The sequence below is a fragment of the Ursus americanus genome, chromosome 2 (genome assembly GCF_024610735.1).
Source record: "Ursus americanus isolate L20-20 chromosome 2, mUrsAme1.1.p, whole genome shotgun sequence".
Taxonomy (NCBI): Eukaryota; Metazoa; Chordata; class Mammalia; order Carnivora; family Ursidae; genus Ursus; species Ursus americanus.
The window spans coordinates 85,275,514-85,301,225 of record NC_142128.1 but is presented as its reverse complement, the minus strand read 5'-3'; the positions used below and the strand labels follow the sequence as shown (position 1 = coordinate 85,301,225).

General features: G+C 36.5%; 1 protein-coding gene across 5 annotated transcripts in view; it reads left to right on the top strand.

The window, feature by feature from the left end:
• The window catches only part of TRMT1L (tRNA methyltransferase 1L), a 45,219-nt gene that overhangs the window by 18,577 nt on the left and 930 nt on the right, over positions 1-25,712 (top strand). For 2 of the 5 annotated variants that reach the window (XM_045811499.2, XM_045811500.2), the window contains 7 exons: positions 1,276-1,466; positions 19,188-19,266; positions 21,865-22,031; positions 22,569-22,631; positions 23,946-24,072; positions 24,176-24,424; positions 24,800-25,367. In XM_045811499.2, the coding sequence (XP_045667455.1) occupies positions 1,276-1,466; positions 19,188-19,266; positions 21,865-22,031; positions 22,569-22,631; positions 23,946-24,072; positions 24,176-24,424; positions 24,800-24,833 (910 nt within the window). In that variant the 3' untranslated portion in view covers positions 24,834-25,367. Of the gene's footprint in view, positions 1-1,275; positions 1,467-19,187; positions 19,267-21,864; positions 22,032-22,568; positions 22,632-23,945; positions 24,073-24,175; positions 25,368-25,712 lie in introns of those variants that run through there. The other 3 variants (XM_045811497.2, XM_087858446.1, XM_045811498.2) reach the window with 2 other exon arrangements.

Below are 25,712 nucleotides of genomic sequence, written 5' to 3'. Positions count from 1 at the left end.
CTCAAATAGCAGGGGAAGGAGAGGGAGAGAAAAATCTCAAGCAGACTCTGCACCAAGCATGGAGCCCGATATGGGGCTCGATCCCTCAAGCCTGAGATCATGACCTGAGCTGAAGTCAAGAGTTGGAGCTCAACCGACTGAGCCACCCCAGTACCCCAAAACTCTTTTATGTCTCTTTCATCTCCTTTATGTACATAGTTTGAATAAAATGATGGCTTATAGGGGTGCCTGGCTGGCTCAGTCGATGGAACTTACAACTCTTGATCTCAGGGTCGTGAGTTCAATCCCCACATTGGGTGTAGAGATACTAAAACAAAGATAAAAATGAACAAATTTTTTAAATGATGGCTTATAAACTTGGTTCTGCAAAATGATCTTACCTACAAAACAAAAAGTTCTGTTTTTCATCAGGATTTCTAAACAGTTAAAGAAAGGCATTTTTTTTGAGCACCAACTTTATTCAGAATATTCTGCTAAAAGAATAATATAATATTATGTAAATTGACCCTGAGAGTATAGATAATGCATGATCAGCCAGTTCATTCACTAGCCTCAATACTGGGTTCACAGCATTTAGATTGCAATTCGTACCTCAACATAATACAGATTATTAGACTTCATATACCTTTGGCATTATTCCTAATTATCTGAAAACTCTGATATCCAGTGTGTATACATACCAAGGACCTATTGTATATACTTAAAATTGTTTATAATGTAATATCAACAAATTTAAATTAATACATCTGAACTAAGTTCAGTATATATAACTGCAGAGGGTAAACTAAATACATAAATGGTATATCAATTAGAATTTAATCCAAAAGTCTATAAAATTAATAGTGGCAAAAACTTTGCCTGTTCATTTTTCACTGATCATTCAGCACATACTAGCCTGTACGTAGTTAGTCCTCAATGATCATTGTTCGGAAGAAGCTTTTACAGAAAAAAAGTAGGTAAAAAGAAAGAAGCGTGGTGGTGATGACAAGAAATCAAGTGACACTGAGTATCAGAGGATGTAGTCTGACTGAGAGGATACCATAATGGAAAATGTCTAGTTACTGAAGATTCTGCCAAGCATCCTTTATTACCTGTGTTTCAGTTTGTGTAAAAGTTACAGTAATGATCTTTTAAAAACACTGCTACTAAGAAATAAACTTCCCTTATTTTCCCATAACCTGTCCATGGTTTCCTGTCCAGGTTAGTATTGTCAATATAATGCCAAACAAAGAAAAATGATAAGCCCCCAAAATAACTTTAAAAATTTCTTTCCAGAGCTGCAGCCCGATGTAACAAAGGCATTGAGGTACTGTTTGCAGTGGCTCTGGAACATTTTGTGTTGGTTGTCGTGAGAGTTTTGAGGGGGCCTACTTCGGCAGATGAAACAGCCAAGAAGATTCAGTACCTGATCCATTGTCAGTGGTGTGAAGAGAGAATTTTTCAGAAGGATGGTAATATGGTAGAAGGTAAATTCAAGTTTCTCTTGACTGTATATTGTGTTTATGTATAAGCCTCCAATGAATAAGTCTTTATCACATCCCTAATTACACATATTGTTGTCCTTTGATTTTAAAGATTACAGTGCTAACTTTATTTCCTATACTGGATTTCCTTTCATCAACAGACAAGACATTCGTGTGAGTTTATTAAAGTTATTTACTCATGCTCTACAATTCTCTCTAGCTCTGCCCTCTATTGAAACATCTAGAAATAACTTAGTTTCCACTGTCACTAATTTTAGGAACATAAGTCAGATTACTTCTTTGTCTAGGGTGTTTCAAATCACTAATTTTATAAAAATAATTATCATGTTTCTGGCTTAATATAAAAACCATCAGTTATAAAATTACTTCAGTAAACATTTACTGAGCCTCTACTATATGCCAGGCATGGGGATCAAAGAAAAAGATGAGGCTTATGCCCTCATAAAACTGTTTCTATTTTGCTTTTCTGGGGCATAGAAACAGATGCCCATTTTTTTCTGTTCGATTCTTGGCATATTTTAATATGGATTTTTAAGGACACTTCAGATACTAGAGTTTAACCCTTGTGATATGAGTTGCAAATATTTTTTCTGATTTTGTGACTTCTCGACATTTTTTTAAATCTTTCATATGCAGAAGTTTTTTGTTGTTGCTGTTGTAAAGTTAATTGAATTTCCTTTTATGTATTCTGGATTTTGTCTATAGTTAGAATTTTTGTGTTTCTTACTCAGGGTAGGTTATGTTTTACTGAATAATTCACCTTTCTCCACTAATGTGAGAATACCATCTCTTTCTTATACTAAAGAATATATTTGAGTTTGTTTCTGGATTTTCTATTCTGTTCCAGTGGTTCAGTATCTGCTCATATACCTCTGCCACACTATTTTGATCACAGAAGATTTTTAGCGTTTAATATCTGTTATGGCAGTCCCTCTTTGAAGCTTATTTTTGGACTGTTCCTGATATGGGATCTTCCTTTTTTCTTAATAAAAGAGTAAATAAATAGACCAGCTAGTATTTTATTTTGATTTTATTAAATTAAGGGGGATAGATACTGTTGCGGTTTTCAGATTTCCTAATAACCTAGTATGCTTTTCATTTGTGCAATACTTTTGCCACAGTGTTAATTGCTAGTGAGAATGGAAGGCATGCTGTCATGTTCCTTTAGTTTTCTCTGGTGCTTTCTGATGCAGGCATGGATCTGAGATACCTATCATTTTTCATGTTAAGAAAGTATCCTTCCTTTCCAGTTTTACTGTATTTTAGGAAGATGTTGAATTTTGTCATGTATTTCGGCACCTGTGGAGATGATTATGTGATATTTCTTCTTAGGTCTATTGATTTGATTAATTGTAATAAAATTTCCCAGTATTAAACCATTCTGCCTTTCTAGAATAAACTACACAGTCAGGAAGTATTTTCTTAAGATGGATTCTATTTGCTAATTTAAAAAAAAATTTTTTTAATATTCATAAATGAGATGGTGTATAGTTTTCCTTTTTAGCATAATTTTGATTGGGCTTTGGAATCTGTTTAAACTTCAAAAGAATTTGGAACTTTGCCTTTTTTTTTTTTTCAGTGGTTGGGAACAGGCTAGCTTTAGCTTTTCTGAATTATTTACATAGAGTTGAGCCAAGTGTATCTAATGTTCTTTTTAATTTTCTTGGTTTCTGTGGTTATATTCTCTTTTGTTAATTTTTAATACTTGTCCTTTGTGCCTTTTCTCTTGACTACCTTAGATACTGGTTTATTTGTCCTGTTGTTGTTCATTTATTATCTTTCTTAATGTTTTACTTAATGTATTCCAAAATTTGAATTGTTTTGGTTTTAAGTAATATAGTTTGGCTTCTTGGCATCATAAATGAGGTAATCAGCCACCCATTTTCCATTTTCCCTTCCTAATTTGTGGTCATTATACCATTTATATGTTATTAGAATATGTAACATTTATATTCTATTTTGCCAATAAAATATATACATTAAACATATTTAGTACTCATTATCACTCATTTTGCCATAATTTCTCTTAATCATCTCTTAATTTGCTAAATCTGACTTTCTGCGTTTAGTCAAGAATGTTCATGGGCAAAAACTCCTTGATTTCTTGCATATTTAAAGCTCATTACCCATAACCTTTATACTTAAAGAGTTTAGAGTTTCTTTAAGTGCCTTGTAAAAGTTTTTATATTGAATATATACTGAATATTATTGTAACTTTTCCTTCTTTTATGTGACATGATTATTTTGCCTGGCTGTCCAAAGGAATACTTATTTTTGAAGTCCAGTAACTTTACTAAGGTGTATCTTTTTAGGATAAGTTTTCCTAAATCATGGTGTACCCCTTCAGAGTTTCAAATCTTCTTTTATTTTAAGTGAGTTTTCTTAAATATTTATTTAATTCTAATATTTGTTTCGCCTTTGTATTATTATGTCTATGCTAGATCTCCTCAGCCTGTCTTTAACTACCATTTTATCTCTAGAAATGTTCAGACAGATTTGTTTTATCTTCTTCATGTATGGCCCTTTAACCATTATGAAATACCCATCTTTATCTCTGTGTTATTTGTCTGAAAGCTTATATTATCTGATGTTAATATAAATACCACCTTGTAGTTACTATTGACGAAATATATTTTTCTCATCCTTTTCCTTTCAATCCATAAGTGTCTTCTTGGATCTTACTTTTTTTATCCAGCTCATCCTTTCTGCCTTTAGATGAGAGTTTTAGACAGTTCCTACTAAATGTCATTATTGAAATGGTTGACTTTATGTCAGGTTTTTTGCTGTTTGTTTTTATGTCTTTTATGTCTTTTTGTTGTTCTGTTTCACCTTTGTTGACTTTTTTAATGTTAGACATATTTTTAGTGTGTCATTTTAATTCCTCTGCTGATTTTTTTGCTATGTATTTTTCAGTTATTTTCTTAATAGTTTCTCCAGGTATTATAGTATACACCTTTAACTTGTCCAGAGCTACCTCAGGTTAATATTGTCTGAAGACTGGCAAAAACTAGCAACTTTGCTCTAATGTAATTCTCTTTTCCTCTCCCCTTGTAGGCTATTTTTGTCTTATATTAATTAAGACCCAATCTATAGTGACCCAAACAATATAGTATTATATATTTCTTCTAATATACTATATATTAAATATAGTAATATATTTATTCTTATGATTTTCAAAGAAATTAAGACAGGAAAAGAGAATACACACACACACACCTTTTATAGTTACTCACAGAATTACCTTTCCAGTGCTCTTTAGTGCTAACTTTGGATTCAAGTTACTCTATTTCATTTCCTTTCAATCTGAAGAACCTCCTTTACTGTTTCTGCAACAGACTCTCCCAGTTTTTATTTATCTGGTGATGTCTTTATTTCACCTTCCCTTCTTAAAGGATAGTTTTGCTGAATGTAGAATTACTGGTTGACAGGAGCTTTTTTCTTTCAGCACTTTGAACAAAGCATTCCAGTGCCTTTTGGCCTCCATTATTTCTGATGAGAAGTCAGTCAGTCCTTGTATTTTTGTTCCCTTGTACTTGATAAATTATTTTTCTCTTTCTGCTTTCAAGATATTCTCTGTGGCTTTCAGGGAGTTTAGTTACAGTATGTCTGAGTGGATCTCTTTTATGTTTATCCTAATTGGAATTCATTGAGCTTTCCGAGTCTGTAAATAAGTATTTTCCATCAGACGTAGGGCACTGTCTTGCTTCTCCAACCTAAACTTCACATCTTCATCACCTCAAACTGGAGGCGGATGTAGTGTGTAATGTACTAATCGTGAATTAGAGTAATATAATCAGCTGTTTCAAGTACAGTTTCCTAAACAACCCTGTCACTGTTGCCCTAGAGCTACTCCACTTGCATTCATCTTTGCCTTATAGTTTCAAATACCCCCCTAAGGGTCTTTCTGCCTCTAATAGTTATTCTCTCCAGTGTGGTTTTCTTCCAGTAGTATGATCTCTCAGCTTTTAGGCTTTCAGAAAGTACTGAACAATTTGGGATGTGTGCTGGCTCATCTTCTTATTTCCTGCTCTATCTAGGAATAATTCATAAAAATATCTTTTCTGGGGTGCCTGGGTGGCTCAGTCGGTTAAGCATCTGCCTTCAGCTCAGGTCATGATCCCAGGATCCTGGGATCGAGCCCCACATCAGGCTCCATGCTCAGTGGGGGGGGGGGGCACGGTTGGAGGTGTCTGCTTCTTCCTCTCCCTGCCACTCTACCTGCTTGTGCTCGTGCTTCCTATCTTTTTCTCTCTCTCAAATAAATTAAATAAATAAATAAAAATCTTTTTTAAAAAATATCTTTTGTGTCATATCTAGAGATTTGGAATAAGAAGAGAAGTTGGGAAAAAGAGAGAGAAGTTGGGTTTCAATGCTCAGCCTACCATACTAATCTTGTTTTTAATACAACAAAATCAGAAGAGGGGCGCCTGGGTGGCTCAGTCGTTAAGCGTCTGCCTTCGGCTCAGGGCGTGATCCCAGAGTTCTGGGATCGGGCCCCACATCGGGCTCCTCTGCTGGGAACCTGCTTCTTCCTCTCCTACTCCACCTGCTTGTGTTCCCTCTCTCGCTGGCTGTCTCTCTGTCAAATAAATAAATAAAATCTTTAAAAAAAAAAATCGAGTTAAAGAATCCACTCTGGCTTTTTAAGATACAGGTTTTTGGGGACCCTGGCTGGCTCAGTTGGTGGAGCTTGCGACTCTTGATCTCAGGGTTTTAAGTTCAAGCTCCACGTTGGGTGTAGAGATTACTTAAAAATAAAAGGGGTGCCTGGGTGGCTCAGTCGGTTGACCATCTGACTCTTGGTTTTGGCTCAGGTCATGATCTCAGGGTTTTAAGATCGAGTCTCACAGCAGGCTTAGGATTCCCTCTCCCACTTGTGCACGTGGATGCACGCACTCTCTCCATCTCTCTCTCTCTCTCTCCAAAATAAATAAATCTTTAAAAAAATAATGAAATATTTAAAAATAAATGAATAAAATAAAATGCAGGTTTTCAGAAATATCTTTGATGAAACTTTGGAAAGTTTTGGTTCTCCTGGATAACTAAGAAAATGGTTTGGTGGCCTATGGTTTCTTTTTTCAATTTTTCCTAATTCAGGTTTCCTTCATGTAAAAAATAATAGACATCTTTAGTGTTTAAAAGATAGCAGTCATGTGGATTTCACCTCAATTAAAAAAAAAAGAAGAATCTCAGTGTTTCTTTTTACCTCATACCCAGTATTACTGATGGTATTCTTGCCCTAGAAATGATGAATCAGTTCTTCTATTGAATTTTTTATTTCATCTCTCACTGTATTGTTTTACATTATCAACAAGTAGCTAAAGTCAAATACACTCTGCTCAAATTTGATCTTGAATCCGTAAAAATATAACTCCTTTCCTTCTCTGACAGAAGTCTTTTTAAAAGGATTTTTTTTTTTTTTTAAGATTTTTATTTATTTACTTGAGAGAGAGGAAGAAGCAGGCTGCCTGCTGAGCAGGGAGACCCCGAGGCAGATCCCTTGGTCCTAGGGCCCCAGGATCATGACCCAAGCTGAAGGCAGAAACTGGCTGAGCCACCCAGGCACCCCAAGGATTTTTGACTTAATAAATTGCTGTAAAGAAATGATTTATTTTCTGCATTTTGCTTGCAATCATACAGGACTTAAAGAGTGTAAATGAGTATGTCTTTCAAAGAAGTCACCTCACTTAGAATTTTCTATAATTTTATCAACTTGTAATACATTGTTTAAAAAGTCAACTAGGAAGTTCCATAGTCTTTTTTCTTTTTTTTTTTAAGATTTTATTTACTTAGAGCACAGAGGGAGGGGGGAAGCAGACTCCCTGCCGAGCAAGGAGCCTGAGGTGGGGCTCGATCCCAGGACCCTGGGATCATGACCTGAGCCGAAGGCAGATGCTTAACTGACTGAGCCACTAAGCGCCTCGGTTCCATAGTCTTAATGAAATAAGGATCCCTGAAGTTGCCAGCTAAAATGTCACAACTATTTCTTCTAATATTTACATCCCTGTTTCTGAATGGCATGCTTAAACTACCTATAACTTTCTTCCATTGAAGAAGAGTATTCAGCTTCTTAAACCATCCCAGTTACATGCATGTGCTTCCCCTCTCCAGTGTTAGCTAAATCAATATTCAGTGTTTATATTTTTATAAAATTATTATTCACAAGTTGTATTAGTTATCTATTACTGTGTAACAAATTACTCCGGCATTTAGTGACTTAAAACAACAGTATTTATCATCTCATAGTTTTTCTGAATTAAGAATCTGGTCATGGCTTAGCTGAGTCCACTAGCTCAGGGTCCCTCACAAGGCTGCAGTTAAGGTGTTTGCTAGGGCTGCGATCAAAGCCTGACTGGGGAAGGATCTCCTTACAAGGCTATTCACATGGCTGTTGCCTAGATTGAGATCCTTGTAGGTTGTTAGACTGAAGACTTCAGAACCTTGCTGGCTTCTCAGAGGCTTCCTCAGTTCCTCATCATACATTCCTCTTCATCCAGCAGCTCACAACATGGCAGCTTGCTTCATCAGAATGACCCAGCAAGAACCAGAGAGAAGGAGAGCAAAAGAAAGCAGACTGAAGTCATGGTCTTTCATAACCTATTCTCATACTATCCATCATTTTTGTCATATTTTAGTAATTAGAAATGAACTCTAGATCCAGTGATCTCACACTTGAGAAGGGGAAGAAGGGACTAAGAAGGGACACAAGGGTACAAATACTGGGAGACAGAGGTCATTTGCTGCTATCTTAGAAGGCTGCTTCAGTACAGATAAACCAGTTAATATGCTGTAATGTTTCTTTTTGTATGTAACTCTTTGATAACTCTGGAATCAATAATTACTGTTTTTGTTTCCTTTTTATATATGTTCACTTTTCATAATCCATTCCTAAACTCTTTGCTACAGTTTTGGTGCTCCTTTCTATATGGGTAAGTGCATCAACTAATCTGGGTTCCAGTTTCACTCCCCTGGAGACAGTGCTCCTGCTTTCCTTCGGGTGGTTTATTTTTAAGTCCACCGAAGGCCTTTAACTGGCATCCTGGAAATGTGCTTCGGCTTTCTCCTCCTGATTAATCTCCAATATCTGGACCTTATGTATTTTTCCATCATCTTTGTCTGTTTTCTTGTTTTGAATGAGCACTTTTTCCTGTAGCTTCCTGAGAAGGATTGTGTGGCCAAGTACAGAATTGTAGGTTGTAAATCATTTTTCTTCAGAATGCTTAAGGTATTATTATTTCATTGTCTTCTAGCCTCCAATATTAATATTGAGAAGTCTGCTATTCTCTCTCTTTTTTTTAAGATTTTATTTATTTATTTGAGAGAGAGTGCACATGAGCAGAGGGAGGAGCAGCGTGGGGGGAGAACCTCAAGCAGACTCAGTGCTGAGCGTGGAGCCCGATGCGGGGCTCCATCTCATGACCCCAAGATCATGACCTGAGCTGAAACCAAGAGTCTGACTGACGCTCAGCTGACTGAGCCACCCAGGCATCCCTTTGCTCTTCTTCTTAAATCTAATCCTTTATGATTTTTTTTTTCCTATGAATGGTCTTAACATATCCTTTGTTTGCCAGTATTCTAAAATTTTGTGATAATATGTGTATTAATCTTTTTTAGTTCATTGTCCCTGGGTAATCTATGAGACCTTTAAGAAACTTGAGTTCTTCAGTTCTGGGAAATTTTTTTTTCTTAATTCCAGCGTAGTTAACATATAGTGCTATATTGGTTTCAGGTGTACAATATAGTGACCCAACAGTTCATACATTCCTCTGTGCTCACTTAGACAAATGCACTCCTAATCCCCTTCACTTATTTCACACAACTCCCGTCCCACTTTCCCTCTGGTAACCATCTGTTTGTTCTCTATAGTTAAGAGTCTGTTTTTTGGTCTGTCTCTTTTTTTTTTCTTCCTTTGTTCATTTGTTTCTTAAATTCCACATATGAGTGAAATCATACGATATTTGTCTTTCTCTGACTGGCTTATTTTGTTCAGAATTATACTCTCTGAATCCATACAGGTTGCAAATAGAGAGATTTCATTCTTTCTTATGGCTGAATAATATTCTTGCATGTGTGTGTTTATGTGTATACCACATCTTCTTTATCCATTCATCTCTCAGTGGACACGGGCTGTTTCCATAGTTTGGCTATTATAAATAATGCTGCAGTAAACATAAGGGTACATATATCCCTTCAAATTAGTGATTTGATATTCTTTGGGTAAATGCCCAGTAGTGCAATTACTGGATTGCAAGGTGATCATAGGGTAGTTTTTTAAAAATTTTTTGAGGAGGGGTGCCTGGGTGGCTCAGTCATTAAGCATCTGCCTTCAGCTCAGGGTGTGATCCCAGAGTTCTGGGATCGAGCCCCACATCAGGCTCTATGGTCCGCTGGGAGCCTGCTTCTTCCTCTCCCACTCCCCCCTGCTTGTGTTCCCTCTCTCGCTGGCTGTCTCTCTCTCTCTCTTTCTGTCAAATAAATAAATAAAATATTTTAAAAAAAAATTTTTTTTTTGAGGAATCTCCATACTGTTTTCCACAGTGGCTGTAGCAGTTTGCATTCCCACCAACAGTGCACAGGGTTCCTTTTTTTCCACATCCTCGCCCCCACTTGTTGTTTCTTGAGTTTTTTATGTTAGCCTTTCTAACAGGTGTTAGGTGTTATCTCATTGTGGTTTTGATTTGCATTTCCCTGAGTGACATTGAGCATCTTTTCATGTGTATATTGGCCATCTGTATGTCTTCTTTGGAGAAATGTCTGTTCAAGTCTTCCACTAATTTTGGGGGGGTTACTTGGGGGTTTTAGTATTGAGTTATATAAGTTCTTTCTATATTTTGGTTACTAACCCTTTATTGGATTTATCATTTGCAAATATCTTCCCCCACTCAGTAGACTTTTTGTTTTGTTGGTTGTTTCCTTTGCTGTGCTCAAGCTTATTATTTTCACATAGTCCCAGGAGTTTATTTTTGCTTTTGTTTCCACTGCCTGAGGAGACAGACATATCTGGAAGGATGTTGTTATGACCAATTTCAGAGAAATTACTGCTTGTGCTCTCTTCTAGGATTTTTATGGTTTCCTGTCTCACATTTAAGTCCTTAATCAATTTTAAGTTTATTTTTTTGTGTGTGATGTAAGAAGGTGGTCCAGTTTCATTCTTTCCCATGTAACTATCCAGTTTTCCAACACCATTTGTTGAAGAGACTGTCTTTTTCCCATTACATATTCTTGCCTCCGTTGTCAAAGATTAATTGACCATATCATTGTGGGTTTACTTCTGGGCTGTCTGTTCTGTTCCATTGATCTGTGTGTCTGTTTTTGTGTCAATACAATACTGTTTTTATTACTACAGTTTTGTCATATAACTTGAAATCTGGAAATATGATAACTCTAGTTTTGATTTTCTTTTTCAAGATTGCTTTGGCAACTCAGGGTCTTTTGTGCTTTCATACAAATTTAGGATTGTTGTTCTAGTTCTGTAAAAAAATGTTGTTGTATCTTGATAGGGATTGCATTTAATCTGTAGATTGCTTTAGATAGTATGGACATTTTAACAATATTTGTTCTTCTAGTCCATGAGCATGGAATGTCTTCCCATTTCTTTATGTCATCTTCAGTTTCTTTCATCAGTGTTTTATATTTTTCAGAGTACAGGCTCTTCACTTCTTTGGTTAAGTTTATTCCTAGGTGTTTTATTACTTTTAGTGCAATTGTAAACAGGATTGTTTCCTTCCTCTCTCCCTTCCTTCCTTCTTTCCTTCCTTCCTTCCTTCCTTCCTTCCTTCCTTCCTTCCTTCCTTCCTTCCTTCCTTCTTTTTTTGAGAGAGAGAACAGGGGAGGGACAGAGGGGGAGAGAGAGAGAGAGAGAATCTTAAGTAGGCTCCACACCCAGTGCAGAGCCTGAGGTGGGGCTCAATTTCATGATCCTGAGATCATGACCTAAGCCAAAATCAAGAGTCAGATGCTTAACCCACTGAGCCACCCAAGTGCCCCAGTGGGATCATTTTCTTAATTTCACTTTTTGCTACGTTATTATTAGTGTGTAGAAGTGCAACAGATTTCTGTACATTGATTTTGTTTCCTGCAAACTTACTGAATTTGTTTATCAGTTCTATCAGTTTTTGGTGGAATTTTTAGGGTTTTCTATGTATAGTATCATGTCATCTGCAAATAATGAAAGTTTGACTTCTTCCTTACCAATTTCAGTGCCTTTTATTTCTTTTTGTTGTCTGATTGCTGTGGCTAGGACTTCCAGTACTCTGTTGAATGAAGGTGACAAGAGCTGATATCCTTGTCTTGTTCTTGACTTAGGGGAAAAGCTGTCAGTTTTTCCCCACTGGGTATGGTGTTAGCTGTGGGTTTTTCATATAAAGCCTTTATTATGTTGAGGTATGTTCCCTCTAAATGTACTCGTTTTTATCATGAATGGATGCTATACTTTGTCAGTTGCTTTTTCTGCATCTATTGAAGTAATCATATAGTTTTTATCCTTTCTTTTGTTGATGTGATATCATATTGATTGGTTTGTAAATATTGAATCACCCTTGCAATACTGGGAATAAATCCCACTTGATCATGATGAATGATGTTTCGAATGTATTGTTGGATTTGGATTCGGTTTCCTAATATTTTGTTTGTATGATCTGTCCATTGATGTAAGTGGGATATTGAAGTCTCCTAAGTTACTGTATTACTATCAGTTAGTTCCTTTATGTTTGTTATTAACTGTTTTATATATTTCGGCGCTCCCATATTGGGTGCATAAATATTTACAATTGTTATATCTTGTTTTTGGATTGTCCCCTTTATTATTATGTAGTATTCTTGTCTCTCTTTACAGTCTTTGTTTTAAAGTCCATTTTGTTCAGTACAGGTATTGCTATGCCATCTTTCTTTTGACATCCATTTACATGTTAAATGTTTCTCCATCCCCTCACTTTCAGTCGGCATGTATCTTTAGGTCTGAAATGAGTCTCTTGTATGTGGCATATAGATGGATCTTGTTTTTTTATCTATTCCATCACCCTGTTTCTTTGGATTGGAGAATTCAGTCCATTTACATTGAAAGTAATTATTGATTATGTATTTATTGCTTTTGGTACTTCTTTTGTGGTTGTTTTAAACTTCTCTGGTACTTCTCTTGCTCTTTTTCATAGTTTGTTGTCTTTAGTCATGTATTTGGATTCCTTTCTCTTTATTCTTTGCATATCTATTAGTGGTTTTTGATTTGTGGTTACCATTAGATTTGTATATAACATCTTCAGCATATAGCAGTCTGTATTAAGTTGATGGTCATTTAAGTTTGAACCCACTCGTTACTCCTCTCCCTCCACTATTGTAGGTATATAGTGTCATGTTTTATATTCTTTTATTTTGTGAGTCCCTTGACTGATTTTTACAGATACTTATTTTTACTGCTTTGTTTCCTATGTCTCTTATTCTTACTTACAGTCCTTTCTTCCCCAAAAGTCCCCTTTAACATTTCGTGTAGGGCTGGGTCAGTGATCATGAACTCCTTCAGCTTTTGTCTGTCTGAGAAAATCTGTCCTTCTATTCTGAATGATAGCCATACTGAATAGAGTATTCATGGCTGCAGATTTTTTCCTTTAAGTACTTTGAATATGTCATGCAACTCTCTTCTCGCCTGCAGAGTTTCTGCTGAAAAAGCCACTGATAACTTTATGGGGTTTCCTTTGTATGTAACTTTCTCTTTGCTCTTACTGCTTTTAAATTTTTCTCTGTCACTACTATGTGTATTCGTGTGGACTTCTTTGGGTTGATTTTCTTCGGGGAATTTCTGTGCCTCCTGGATCTGGATATCTGATACCTTTTCCAGATTAGGGGAATTTTCATCTATGATTTCTCGAATTTCCTGCCACCTTTTCTCTCCTTCTTCTGGGATCTCTATAGTGTGAATGTTATTACGCTTGATGGAGTTGCTGAGTTCCCTAAGTTTATTCTCATTTGCATAATTATTTTTTTCCTCACCAGTTGAGCTTGATTACTTTCCATTACTCTATTTTTCAAGTCACTAATTCCCTCCTTTGTTTAGCCATCCAGTGTATTTTTTATTTCACTTATTGTGTCCTTCATCTCTGATTGGTTCTTTTTTCTCTTTGTTAAGGGTCTCATTGATGTCTTCACTCTTTTTCTCAATACCAGTGAATATCTTTATGATCATTATTTTTCATTCTCTGTCAAGCATATTACTTATATCTGTTTTGTGCAGATGTCTTGCTTTGGTTTTGTCCTGTTCTTTTATTTGGGACATACTCCTCTGTCTTCTCATTTTTTCTAACGCTGTTTTGTGTGTTAGGAAAGTCAGCCAAATCTCCTGCTCTTGAAAGTAATGGCCTTATGAAGAAGAGATCCTGTAGAGCCCTGAAATGTAATGTCCCCTGTTCACCAGAACCTGCCACTTCAGGGGTGTCTCCTCTGTATGTTATGCACCCTGCTGTTGTGTCCTGGCCGCTTTTTCCTCCAGTCCAGTTGTCTGCAGAAGCTCTCTTTGTCTGTTATGGGCAGTGTTTCATCCCCAGCCACGGTGGGGTGTGAGGTTTTAACAAGATGTGAGGCAGTCTGCTTTAACAAGATGTGAGGCAGAATGAGACCTGCAGGGACTGGGGACTCTGTGGGCAGGACACACTTTTTTTTTTTTTTAGGATTGTGTTTCAATAAAACTTTATTTATGGACACTGAAATTTAAATTCTATGTAATTTCCATATGGTACAAAATAGAATTCTTTTGTTCTTGTTTTCCAACCATTTAAACACACAATTTTAACAAAGTACACCAGGCTTCCAAAGGGCTGGTGGCAGCCACTGCCACTGAGACTGAGGCCCCGCAAAACACACAAGTCAGGAGATCAGGTGTTGGCAAGGTTTGTGTGGGTCTTCCGGGGGAGGGTACCTGCAGCACTGGGACTGAGGCAGGCTCAGCTGGAGGGGGTGGGGTATGGTGTAAGCAAGTTAGGTAGTGAATGTCTCTGGTTTCCACGGCCAAGTGTTATGCAGTGGGGGTGGGAGGGGGGCAGGGCAGAGAGATGGTGCCTGTCATCTCTTTTGTTCCTAGAGAAGTCCCTCTGCAATCCCTGCCCCTCTAGGACATGATCTGAAATGAGTAAAGTACTCTCCCTCCCCTGCGTCCCAGGCATTTTTCAAATTGCTGCTTCTCTGTGGAATCTCTGTGGGCTCTTTGTCATGCTGTCTCTTTAAGGGCAGGGTCGTAGCTTCCTGTTGCCCTCCAGGCTCTCCCAGAACGGAGCCTACTGATTTTTAAAATGCCAGACTTTCAGTCCCACTGGTTGTAAGAGCTCAGGAAATTCAGCCCCATCTCCCTTTCAAAGACAAACGTTATGGGTATCTGTCTTCCCTGTGTGGGCTCCCAGGTATGATACTCTGTTTCTCTCCCGTTTCCACTCCAGTGGCTTGCTCCCCATGGCAGATGCTGTTTTGCTTTCCACTGCATCTCTGTGCTTCCTACCCTCTTCAGTGTGGCCTCTTCTCTGCCTTTAGTTGAGGAGTTTGTTCTGCCAGTCCTCACGTTGTTTTCTGGGTTATTTATGATGATGTGAGTGTTATCTAATTGTATCCATGGGACGAGGTGAGCTTAGGGTCCTCTTATTCCACCACCTTCCCAGCCCTGGGAAATTTTTTCTCTTAACTCTTCTTTCTTTTCTGTCAGACGTGAGGTGGAGCTTACAATTTTTTACCAGCTTTATTCAGATATAATTGACAAAAACTGTGTAACTTTAAGGTGTACAATGTGTATCACTGATTTCATGTACATGTATAATGAACTACCACGATAAGATTAGTTAACACTTTCATCACCTCAGTTACCTTTGTGTGTGTGTGTGATGAAAACACTTAAGATTTATACTCTCTTAGTAAATTTCAATGATACAATCTAGCGTTAATTTTAGTCACCACGCTGTACATTATTAGATCCCCATATCATCTTATAACTGAAAGTTTATAGCCTTTTACCAGCATCTCTTCATTTTCCCCACCCCTAGGTCTTAGCAAATACCAATCTGCTCTGTTTCTATGAGTTCAGCTTTTTTAGATTTGACGTGTAAGTGAGATCATAAAGTATTTCTTTCTCTGATTTATTTCACTTAATATAATGCCCTTAAGATTAATTCATGTTGTCACAGATTGCAGGGTTTCCCTCTTTTTCACAGTTGAATGATATTCTATTATATATGTACCACATTTTTTTTAAATTTTTCTTTTTTGAGTATAGTTGACATATAGTTATGTTAGTTTTAGGTGTACAGCTTAGTGATTTTGACAGATTTATACATTATGCCGCAAGTATAGCTACCATCTGTCCTATTACGTCACTATTACAGTATCATTGATTGTATTCTTATGCTGTGCCTTTTATTTCCATGACTTATCCAGTCCATAGCTGGAGGCCTATATCTCCCTCTCCCCTTCACCTATCTCCCCTTCCTTCTGGCAAACATCAGTTTTTCTCTATAGGTCTGACTCTGCTTTTTGCTTGTTTATTCATTTGTGGGGTTTTTTAAATTTTTTTTTAGATTCTACATGAGTGGGATCATATGGTATTTGTCTTTCTCAGTCTGACTTATTTCACTTAGCATAATGCCTTCTAGGTCCATCCTTGTTGTCTTAAATGGTACAATCTCATCCTTTTTAATGAATGCATAATGTTCCATCGTGTGGGTATATATAAATACCACATTTTCCTTATCTATTGATATCCCTCTATTGATGGACACTTAGGTTGCTTCCGTATCTTGGCTGTTGTAAGTAATGCTGCAGTAAGTATAAGGGTGCATGTATCTTTTCGAATTAGTGTTTTTATATTCTTTGGGCAAATACCCACTAGTGGAATTCCAAGAAAGTGAATGATAACCCAAGAATGGCCTGAGGGAAGTTAGTGGGAGAGCGTGATTTAAAATAACTCTTCTGGGGGTGCCTGGGTGGCGCAGTCGTTAAGCGTCTGCCTTCGGCTCAGGGCGTGATCCTGGCGTTCTGGGATCAAGCCCCACATCAGGCTCCTCCGCTATGAGCCTGCTTCTTCCTCTCCCACTCCCCCTGCTTGTGTTCCCTCTCTCGCTGGCTGTCTCTCTGTCAAATAAATAAATAAAATCTTAAAAATAAAATAAAATAACTCTTCTGGGGCTTAAATGAACTGAACAGTCCATAGTAGAATATAGCCCCAATTTGGACAGTCTTTTCATTTCTTGGGCGTTTGGCTCTATAGATTTACCTGATTGTTATTTTCCAACTCTCCTTTTTAAATTTCTGTCATATTTTCTGTTTTTAAGTTACTTCATATTTTCTCATTGTTTCTTTTTTAATAGTGTTCTATTCTTGTTTCAGAGTTTAAAATCTAATCTTAGCTCTCCAAGAATAGTGGTTATAATTGGGTATATTTTTATTTAAGGGAGGATAGCTTTTTTTAGTTCTGTTTTGTATGTTGTTTCTGTTATTTTGTTGTTTTAGTTCTTCTGTTTCCTAACAATTTCTGTTTCTTGTCCTCTGTCATGGTAGATCTCAAATGTCTAATGGTCTTTGATTGTCCACACTGAGTTTTTTGGAAGCCCTGGAGTCAGGACTTAAAAGACTGGTAGATTTTACTGTAATGAGAAGGCACCAGTCTGTCTTTTCACTAGGAGATCCCCAGATGAAAATGAATGTGTTAGGTCTTTTCTCTTGGATTGGTAAGTTTTTCTAGAGAAATCTTTGAATCTTCCAATAGCTTTCTAGGAGCCGTGTTGGGGAAGGAGATTTAGAAGTTCTTACTTACCATTTATGATGTCTTTTACTTAATCCCTTTCTTTTCATAAATCTTATTCTCAACTGTGACTGCTGCTTCTGGTTCCAGGTCCTCCATGGTTCAGCCTCACCCAAGATTAACTTCATTTTTTGGAATGAGGAAGCATAGAAGTTTGATTGTGGGTATTAAAGAAGAAAATCTAGGGGTCTTAAACCCCTTAAAATTTTTAGCCAGACCTCTTTTTTGCACTACTGCCCTATACCCATCTTTCAAAATGATCAGTACCTTCCATTCTCAGGTCTTTCTGGGGTCCCACAACACTAGTGGGCTTGCTGTTTTATTGGTAGCCTGTCTGCCCATTTCAGGCTTAGCTTTACCATTGTCTGGACTGCTAAATCAGTTATCCCCTTGTGTACCTTATTTCCACTTCTAAAATTTTATTGACATCTCTTATCATCTTCTGTTACCTCCTCTCCCATTTTATCTATCCTTGGGTTTGACTTTTATTCTTTGTTCTCATTTTAATAATGCTTTAAGAGATAGCAGAAATACAGTACATGTTCATTCCATTGCATTTAAATAGAGGTCTCCAAATATTTTTTAATTCCTCCTCTGGAATTATCTTCATAGCATATATACCAAGGACATGGACATACTAGTTTTGTTTACCCCTTCATTTTTTGCTACTATTAACTTGAAATGATAGTCCTGACCTGCCAAAGAGGGAATTTGCTATTGCTGGCCTAGCACTGAGAAATCCTAGGCAAGGGGCTTGGGAAAAGACATACGTTGATATGATGGGAGCATTCTGTAAATGCATCAGGAAACATACTAATAAAAATTCATGTGTGTGCTGCCTGTGGTAAGTGGGTATAACTGACAGAACTAAAAGTATTAATTGCCCTAATTTGGGTAATACTGACTATAGTATTATAATTTACTTATAATTTACTTATTGAATGGTTCCAGGAAGACTTCTTGAATATATTCACATGTTTGAGGAACATAATGCTGAAAACTAGATCTAGTAAAAACAGTGAGGGAAGAAGCCTTCAAGTAAATCTAAAATAAAATCACCTGTCCATGCATTATCCCATTTAATTACATTGAATAACAGTGATGTCTGATAGCAATATACTATATACCTATGTCTCTGCCATCATAATTCTGAGTTCTGGATATATCTAGGACTGATTGATTAGATCAGGCCATTTCAAGAAGGTGAATAATAACCCAAGAATGGCCTGAAGGAGGTTAGTGGGAGAGTGTGATTTAAAATAACTATTCTAGGGCTTAATGAACTGAACAGTCCATTTTAGAATATTGCCCCATTTTGGAAACTAAGAATAATGCTAGTACTTCCCCAGTTTCCTTGGGATTATATCAGGCCTCTCATTGTTCTTTTAAACTGAATTAAGAATCTTCTAGCCTATATTTTGGGGGCTGAATACGAATCAAGCCTAGGGAGTAATTTGTTTTCTTCCCCATTGCAGAAGTAACTAATGAGAAATGTCTTTAGATGGGATGTGCTATTTGTTAAAACTCATCAACCTTTTCACATAACATGTATACATTTTATTGCATGTTAATTATACCCCCATCAGTTGATTTTAAGTGGGTATCTTGTGGACTTCTAAAGATTTTCTCCTAAATTATTTCATGCAGCATAGTGACTAAAAGCTAGTAAAAGTTATGCCTCTAATAAGCCATTTGACATGGATTTCTGTGGCCTCTCTTAAGCTTTAATTCTCTGATGTGGATAATTGAGATATAACAGTATCTGCTTCAGAGAGTTGTAAGGATTAAATTTTTAAAATGCATATAAAGTACTTAGCATAATACCTGGCACATAGTAGATCCTCATTATGTAGTGGCTGCAAATTATTACAAATATAACAGTTACTATTTACATTGTCATTTCTCCTTTGATTTCTCTTTTTATAATATTTTCACAGAAAACCCATACAGACAGCTGCCCTGTAACTGTCATGGAAGCATGCCTGGAAAGACAGCAATAGAACTTGGACCTCTATGGTATGTGCTTAAGCAGAATAATATACAGATGGTCCCCAACTTGGGATTTTTCGACTTTATAGTGGTGCAGAGGCAATACACATTCAATAGAAAGTGTTTCATATTTTGAATTTTGATCTTTTCCCAAGCTAGCAAAATGCGAGTCTTCTCTCAGGATATTGGACAATAACAGCAAGCCAGTCACACATCAAGAGGGTCAACAACCAGTACGCTTACAACCATTCAGTTTTTCACTTTCAGTATAATACTCAATAAATTACATGAACTAGTCAATACTTTATTATAAATAGGCTTTGTGCTAGATGATTTTGCCCAACTGTTAGCTAATGAAAGTGTTCTGAGCGTGTTTGAGGTAGGTTAGGCTAGGCTATGACGTTCAGTAGGTTAGTCTATTAAATGCATTTTTTTTTTAAATATTTTATTTATTTGAGAGAGAAAGTGAGAGCACAAGCCCCGGGGCAGGGGGAGGGGGCAGAGGGAGAGGTCGTCTGCCCACTGAGCAGGGAGCCTAATGCGGGACTCGATCCCAGGACCCTGGGATCATGACCTGAACCAAAGGCAGACAGTTAACTGACTGAACCACCCAGGTGCCATATTAAATGCATTTTCATTTCAACATATCCTGGGTGTACATAAGTCCATTGTAGGTCAAGGAAGATCTGTATTCAAAATTGATTTATATATTGATTTGATTGCTGATTTTTGATTATGTGTAGTGTAAAAGACAAATTTCAATTTTTTTTTAAGTCTAGTCAAATAATTATGACTCTTCTACCCCTATGAATCCAAGATGTTTTTTGTTTTCAGATTTTTCTATACCATTATTCTCACAAGTTTGCAACAGTGCTAAGAGACAGTGGGATCAAAGAGAAGCCTGGCTGATCTGCAAACTAGATAATTCATTTCTGAATAGTAAGAATGAGGCTTTTTTCAATTGACAGTTTGTAGAACTAGGGTGTGATTATGAAGTGATCACCATAACTTTTTATAGAAGAGTCAATTAATATAAGAGGTCTTCAAGAAATTAGTTTCAAGTGAGTAGGGCATGTGACAGTAAAGGTTTGCTTTTGTTTTAGGTAAAGCTGTTCAGATGGGACTCAGCTGCAAATATTTAATGTATGTGTGCTTTTGCATCATTAGTATTGTGTTTTTAGTGACTTGAATTGTTTTTTATCAGCATCCTTACTTTTAGGTTGTTACTAGAGATTCTGATAGAAATTTGAGATTCCTAACAATATTGTGACAAAGAATCATTGCAGATTTCTACCTTGTTTATAAGGTCACGGTCAAGGTGTAGTCAATCTACTAAACCTAAAAATTAACTCAAATGGTAAAAGTTTGTGCTGATGCCCATTATTTTATCTTCATCTCATGTACCTATTCTAAAACTAAGAGTGACTTCACCAGCCTTTCCGTAGGAAAGCTGCTACATGTTGTTCTTACTCTTGCTGATCTCAGAACTGGGGAAATTAAGAGTAACAAGTTGCTGAATTTAGGATTTAGCCCAACTCTCTCATTTTACAGATGAGATGATTATGGCAGTGTTTTTCAGTGCTGGCTGAAACTGACCCCCAAAATTAGTAGTACATGCAAGATCAGAACTCAGGTTTTTTGATTCCAGCCCTGAGTTGTAAACCATGTCGTAGATTTCCTCACTCAAAATCATTGTTCATGTCTTTACTCTCATGCATTCTTTCCCCCTTCTTCAGCTCCAATTCAGTGTGTCCTCTTTGAAGTCTTTCTTCAGTGCTTTAACCCAAAATTATCTCTAAATTCCATTTTAGTAAATCTTACATTGATCATTTGACACTTTAAAATCATATATCCTTTCATATATGTTTGCTAACCTAATAATAGCTATTATTCATTGAAGTTATACTCTGGACTAAGGATTTTATGTGTGCTATCTCATTAACTCCCATAACAAGTCTGAGAAGTTTTATTTTTCTATTTTATGATGAGGAATAGGAAACTCAAAAGCACTAATTACTCAAGATTACATAGGTAGTAAGTGGTGGAGCCAGGATGAGAATCCAGGTTTATCTGACTTGGAATTTCATATTCTGTCCATTATACCTGTGATTCTCAAATGGTAAGCATATCAGACTTACCCTTGTGCCATGTTTTTAACAAAATCAGCATTACAGCATCTGATTCTCCTGTATCTACTCCAGCCCACCCCATCCTATGTATACACATTGGATTAAGATTTTACTGACTGGAATATGCATTATGAAAACTTCTGTGTCACACTATGTGCCTGTCTAAATTTATAGGCTTTTATAGGGAAAACACTGTATAGTATACTTTGGTATATCCTCCATGTCCCCATGTACCACAGCGCTGTATACCTTACACCTTACATGAGGGTTCAATAAATGAAATTTCCATGAATAATCCCATTAGAGAACTAACATGATAAAAGGAGTGGGAAAATAGAAAATAATTTTTAAATTAAATCATAAATTCTTTAATTTCAGCATTTATTCCATCCTATACTTAATTATATATCTTAGTTGTAGTTGAATTATAGACTTTTTTAAATAGACATTTCTCAAACCCAGTTTCCTGTTTCCTTCTTTTTTCCTTTTTTTTCAGGTCAAGCTCCCTTTTCAATACTGGATTCCTCAAAAGAATGCTATTTGAGTCTTTTCACCATGGTTTAGATGACATTCAGACCCTAATAAAGACATTAATCTTTGAATCAGAGTGTACTCCTCAAAGTCAGTTTTCAATTCATGCACCTTCAAATCTCAACAAGCAAGGTGACTAATTTATATTCAGGGCCTGAAATGAATAACAGTTTTATTAAGATATGTATATATGTATATATTTTCCCCCCTAATTGCAGTAGATTAAAAGAACTAAAAATCTGTTGTGATTTTATTACTCTGTGTCTGCTTTCTATAAAGAGAAACCTTAGGTAATTCTAAGAAGAGTGTGGCCAAAAATTTTCATAACATCAGTTTGAGACACAGAGGCTGTTTACGCTTATTACTCATTAAGGCTGTTCTTTGTCCTTTATTTTCTCTTTAGTATAAATAGGCTTTTGTAGTTTTATCAGGCTGTTGATACAAGGGTGGGACTATTAGACATTCTATTATTCTTATAAGTCATTAGAAGCAGCAGTTATTATTAAATGGTTAAAAAAACTTTAATTCTTAGTCTGTTTTTACCACAGAATCTCCTATATTTCATAAAAGCAATGTGGATACAATTTAATAAGTTTTTATTTAAACTTTGAATTGTTGCTTCATGTTATTCTGTAAAATAATTTGTTATTCCCATTTTTTTAATTTTAGAAGAATATGGTGTGTTTATTAAAACTACAGATGATACCACAACAGATAGTTACGTTGCACAAGGTATGTATGTATGTATGTGTGCGTATATATGTAAATATATATTTATCGGTGCAAAAACGCAGATAGTAAAAGGGCAGGAAGAGACGAGATTGCCTTGGAGGCCTACTCTAAAATGCTTTTTCATTATACGGACAATGTAATTATAGTGAAACGTGTTTATCTTGCATTTGCATATTCAAAATTTCTATTAACATGTACTTGTTCACATCTCTGATACATGGTGATGCCCTTGAAAGAACTGTAAGACCTTGAAGAACCATGTGAACCAAACTAAGACCAAATTATATTTGATATTTGATAGTTATAAAGATTAAGTTTTATTCTAATTCTTCTAAACTTTCTCATCAGCATATGATTTTTTTTAAAGATTTTATTTATTTATGTGAGAGAATGAGCAGAGGGGGGCAGAGAGACAGAGAAGCTGACTCACTGCTGAGCAGGAAGCCTGACGTGGGGCTCGATCCTGGGACCTGGAGATCATGACCTGAGCTGAAGGCAGACGCTTAACCAACTAAGCCACCCAGGCACCCCTCTAAATGTGTTTTGAATACTGGTAAAAAGAACTAGTGTTAAGGTTGAAAGAGCAAAGGAATAGAATTACAAGCTGTAATTTTGTATTAGTTGCTCAACATTTTAGTGTTGATATTCAAAGACAAGAAAACCTCAACTCCTTTTGATAGTATATGGTTTAGTGGCATGATGACTCAGTCGGTTGAGCACCTGACTCTTGGTTTCAGCTCAGGTCATCTCAGAGATCGAACCCCACGTCAGGCTCCACACTCCGTGTGAAGTCTGCTGGAGATTCTCTCTCAGCCCCTCCCCCTGCTCTCTAGAATAAATCTTTTAAAAAAATAATATATGGTTTTAATAACTATATATGCTCTCTCCAACAGTCATGTTCAGTTGGTATCTTCAACTGTCTAACATTCAAATCATCTAAAATATTTCTTCTACTTAATTTCTCTGTCGGAGGGAAAAGGTACTATGGTACATTGCAAAAAGCATTAGATTTAAGAGCATCATTTTACTTCTGTTTATTGCATAACTTCAGCCAGGCCGCTCACCTTCAGCAGAGGTGTCTTAAATCTTTTTTAGAGTAAGGTAAAACATAAGTTTTAAAAATATTTAAAGTCTCTGAGCCTTTTTTCATATATAGATTAAGGGAATGAGACTAATCTCTATGAGTTGTTCTCTAGCTCTAAAATTATTATTCTAAGACTGATCAACATTTAAACCTTCATGATAGGAAATATCAGGCCAAAAATAGTCATTATAAAGGTTTTATATCTGATTTTGTTTATATGTGTGTTTCAGGAAAGAGAAAAGGTAATGAAACAATCACAACTTTAGCCAAAAGGCAAAAGACTGATGTCAGTACTGAACATCCTCCCTTTTATTACAACATCCACAGACACAGCATTAAAGGAATGAATATGCCAAAGTAAGATAGCCAGTGAATGGCAAAATGTATATTTTGTATTTTAATGACATTGTGATTTAAATAAGATACAGAATCTCATTTTTATTTCCTTTCCTTGCTGCAGGTTAAAGAAGTTTTTGTGCTATCTTTCCCAAGCAGGCTTTCGAGTAAGCCGAACTCATTTTGACCCAATGGGTGTCCGTACAGATGCACCTCTGATGCAGTTTAAATCGATCCTTTTGAAGTACAGCACCCCTACCTCTACCGGAGGCCAGTCGGAGGGCCACGTCCAGTCAGCGTCCGAAGACACAGCAGCTGACAGGGTTGAAGTGCCAGTGAACGACAAAGCAGAAGCAAGCGGTTGCAGAAGATGGTAAATGTAGAGGAGAGTTATTCAGATGTCTGTATAGATGGCCTAATAGTTCTCTATACCAACTGTAGTTCTTTTTCTATTCTTTTAATTCAGTGGTGTAAAAATAAAAAACAGTGCTGTTTTCATTCAGAAAATTAGCAGTTTCTAACTTAGTTTGGGAGCTATGCTTTTTCTTACTGTAAAGAAAACTTAAAATTTTAATGAAAACATTTCATATGAAGCCAAGTTTATGACTGAGATCACCCTACCATTTAGTAACTCAGAAAACTTTCACTTGCAAAGTGTTTGGAATTTTATGTCTGTCTAGAAGTCATCCTTTACTGTTCTTAATCACACGTCTACTGAAGCTGATTCATCTTTGTTTTCTGTTTGTAGCATACAACTGAAGCCAGAAGCCTTTTACATATGAAATTACCCTGAACAGAACAATGTCCTTTCACATCACTAATGCTATTTCACAATTACAAAGCTCAAATATGTTCCCAATTTTAAGAAATCGTACTTTCCACATTGATCTTTTAACTTACTACTGGCTTTTGAGAATTTAAATACTTGCCTGAGATAGAAATACATTTTTCTTCTAAGTTAAGGTCTAGATGACACACGTCAGATTTTGTCAAAGTAAACTGAGACCATTGTTCTAATATAATAATTGTTCATAAGCACTGCAATTCTGAAGAGGAGAGCGTTTGCTGTAAATTAAACTGGGCGATCCCCAGTGCCTCAGTGAATGCACGTTCAATATTCACTTGCTTGGCTGTGCTACCTCTCAGAAGTAAGACTTGTCAACTTATGAACTTATGAAGTGAGGATTTTTTCTTTGTGGGGGAGGGATTTGTTTTGTTTTTGGTGTATGTGCTCATTTTTTTTGTATAAGTAGCCCAGGCTATCATGACTATGAAAATTAGTAGAAATTCCATTAATAAATATTGTTCTTGCTTCATTTTGAATGTCAGAGTTTGGATAAAAGGATTTGGTATAAAGTTTAGATTTTTATCTCAAGGACTTAATCCATATTCACCCTGAAGTATTTCTTAGAGGAAGTAACTTTTTACAAGTATTTATTACTGGCTTGGAGGATGAAGAGGGATTTAGAACTGAAAGGTCTTAATGTAAGAAAAAAAGCAAGGACACCCAGGTGGCTCAGTCAGTGCAGCTTCTGCCTTGGGCTCAGGTCATGATCCCAGGGTCCTGGGTTTGAGCCCCACATCGGGCTTCTCCCTCTGCCACCCGCCCCCCACTCATGCTTGCTTGCTCTCTCAGGTAAATAAAATCTTAAAAAAAAAAA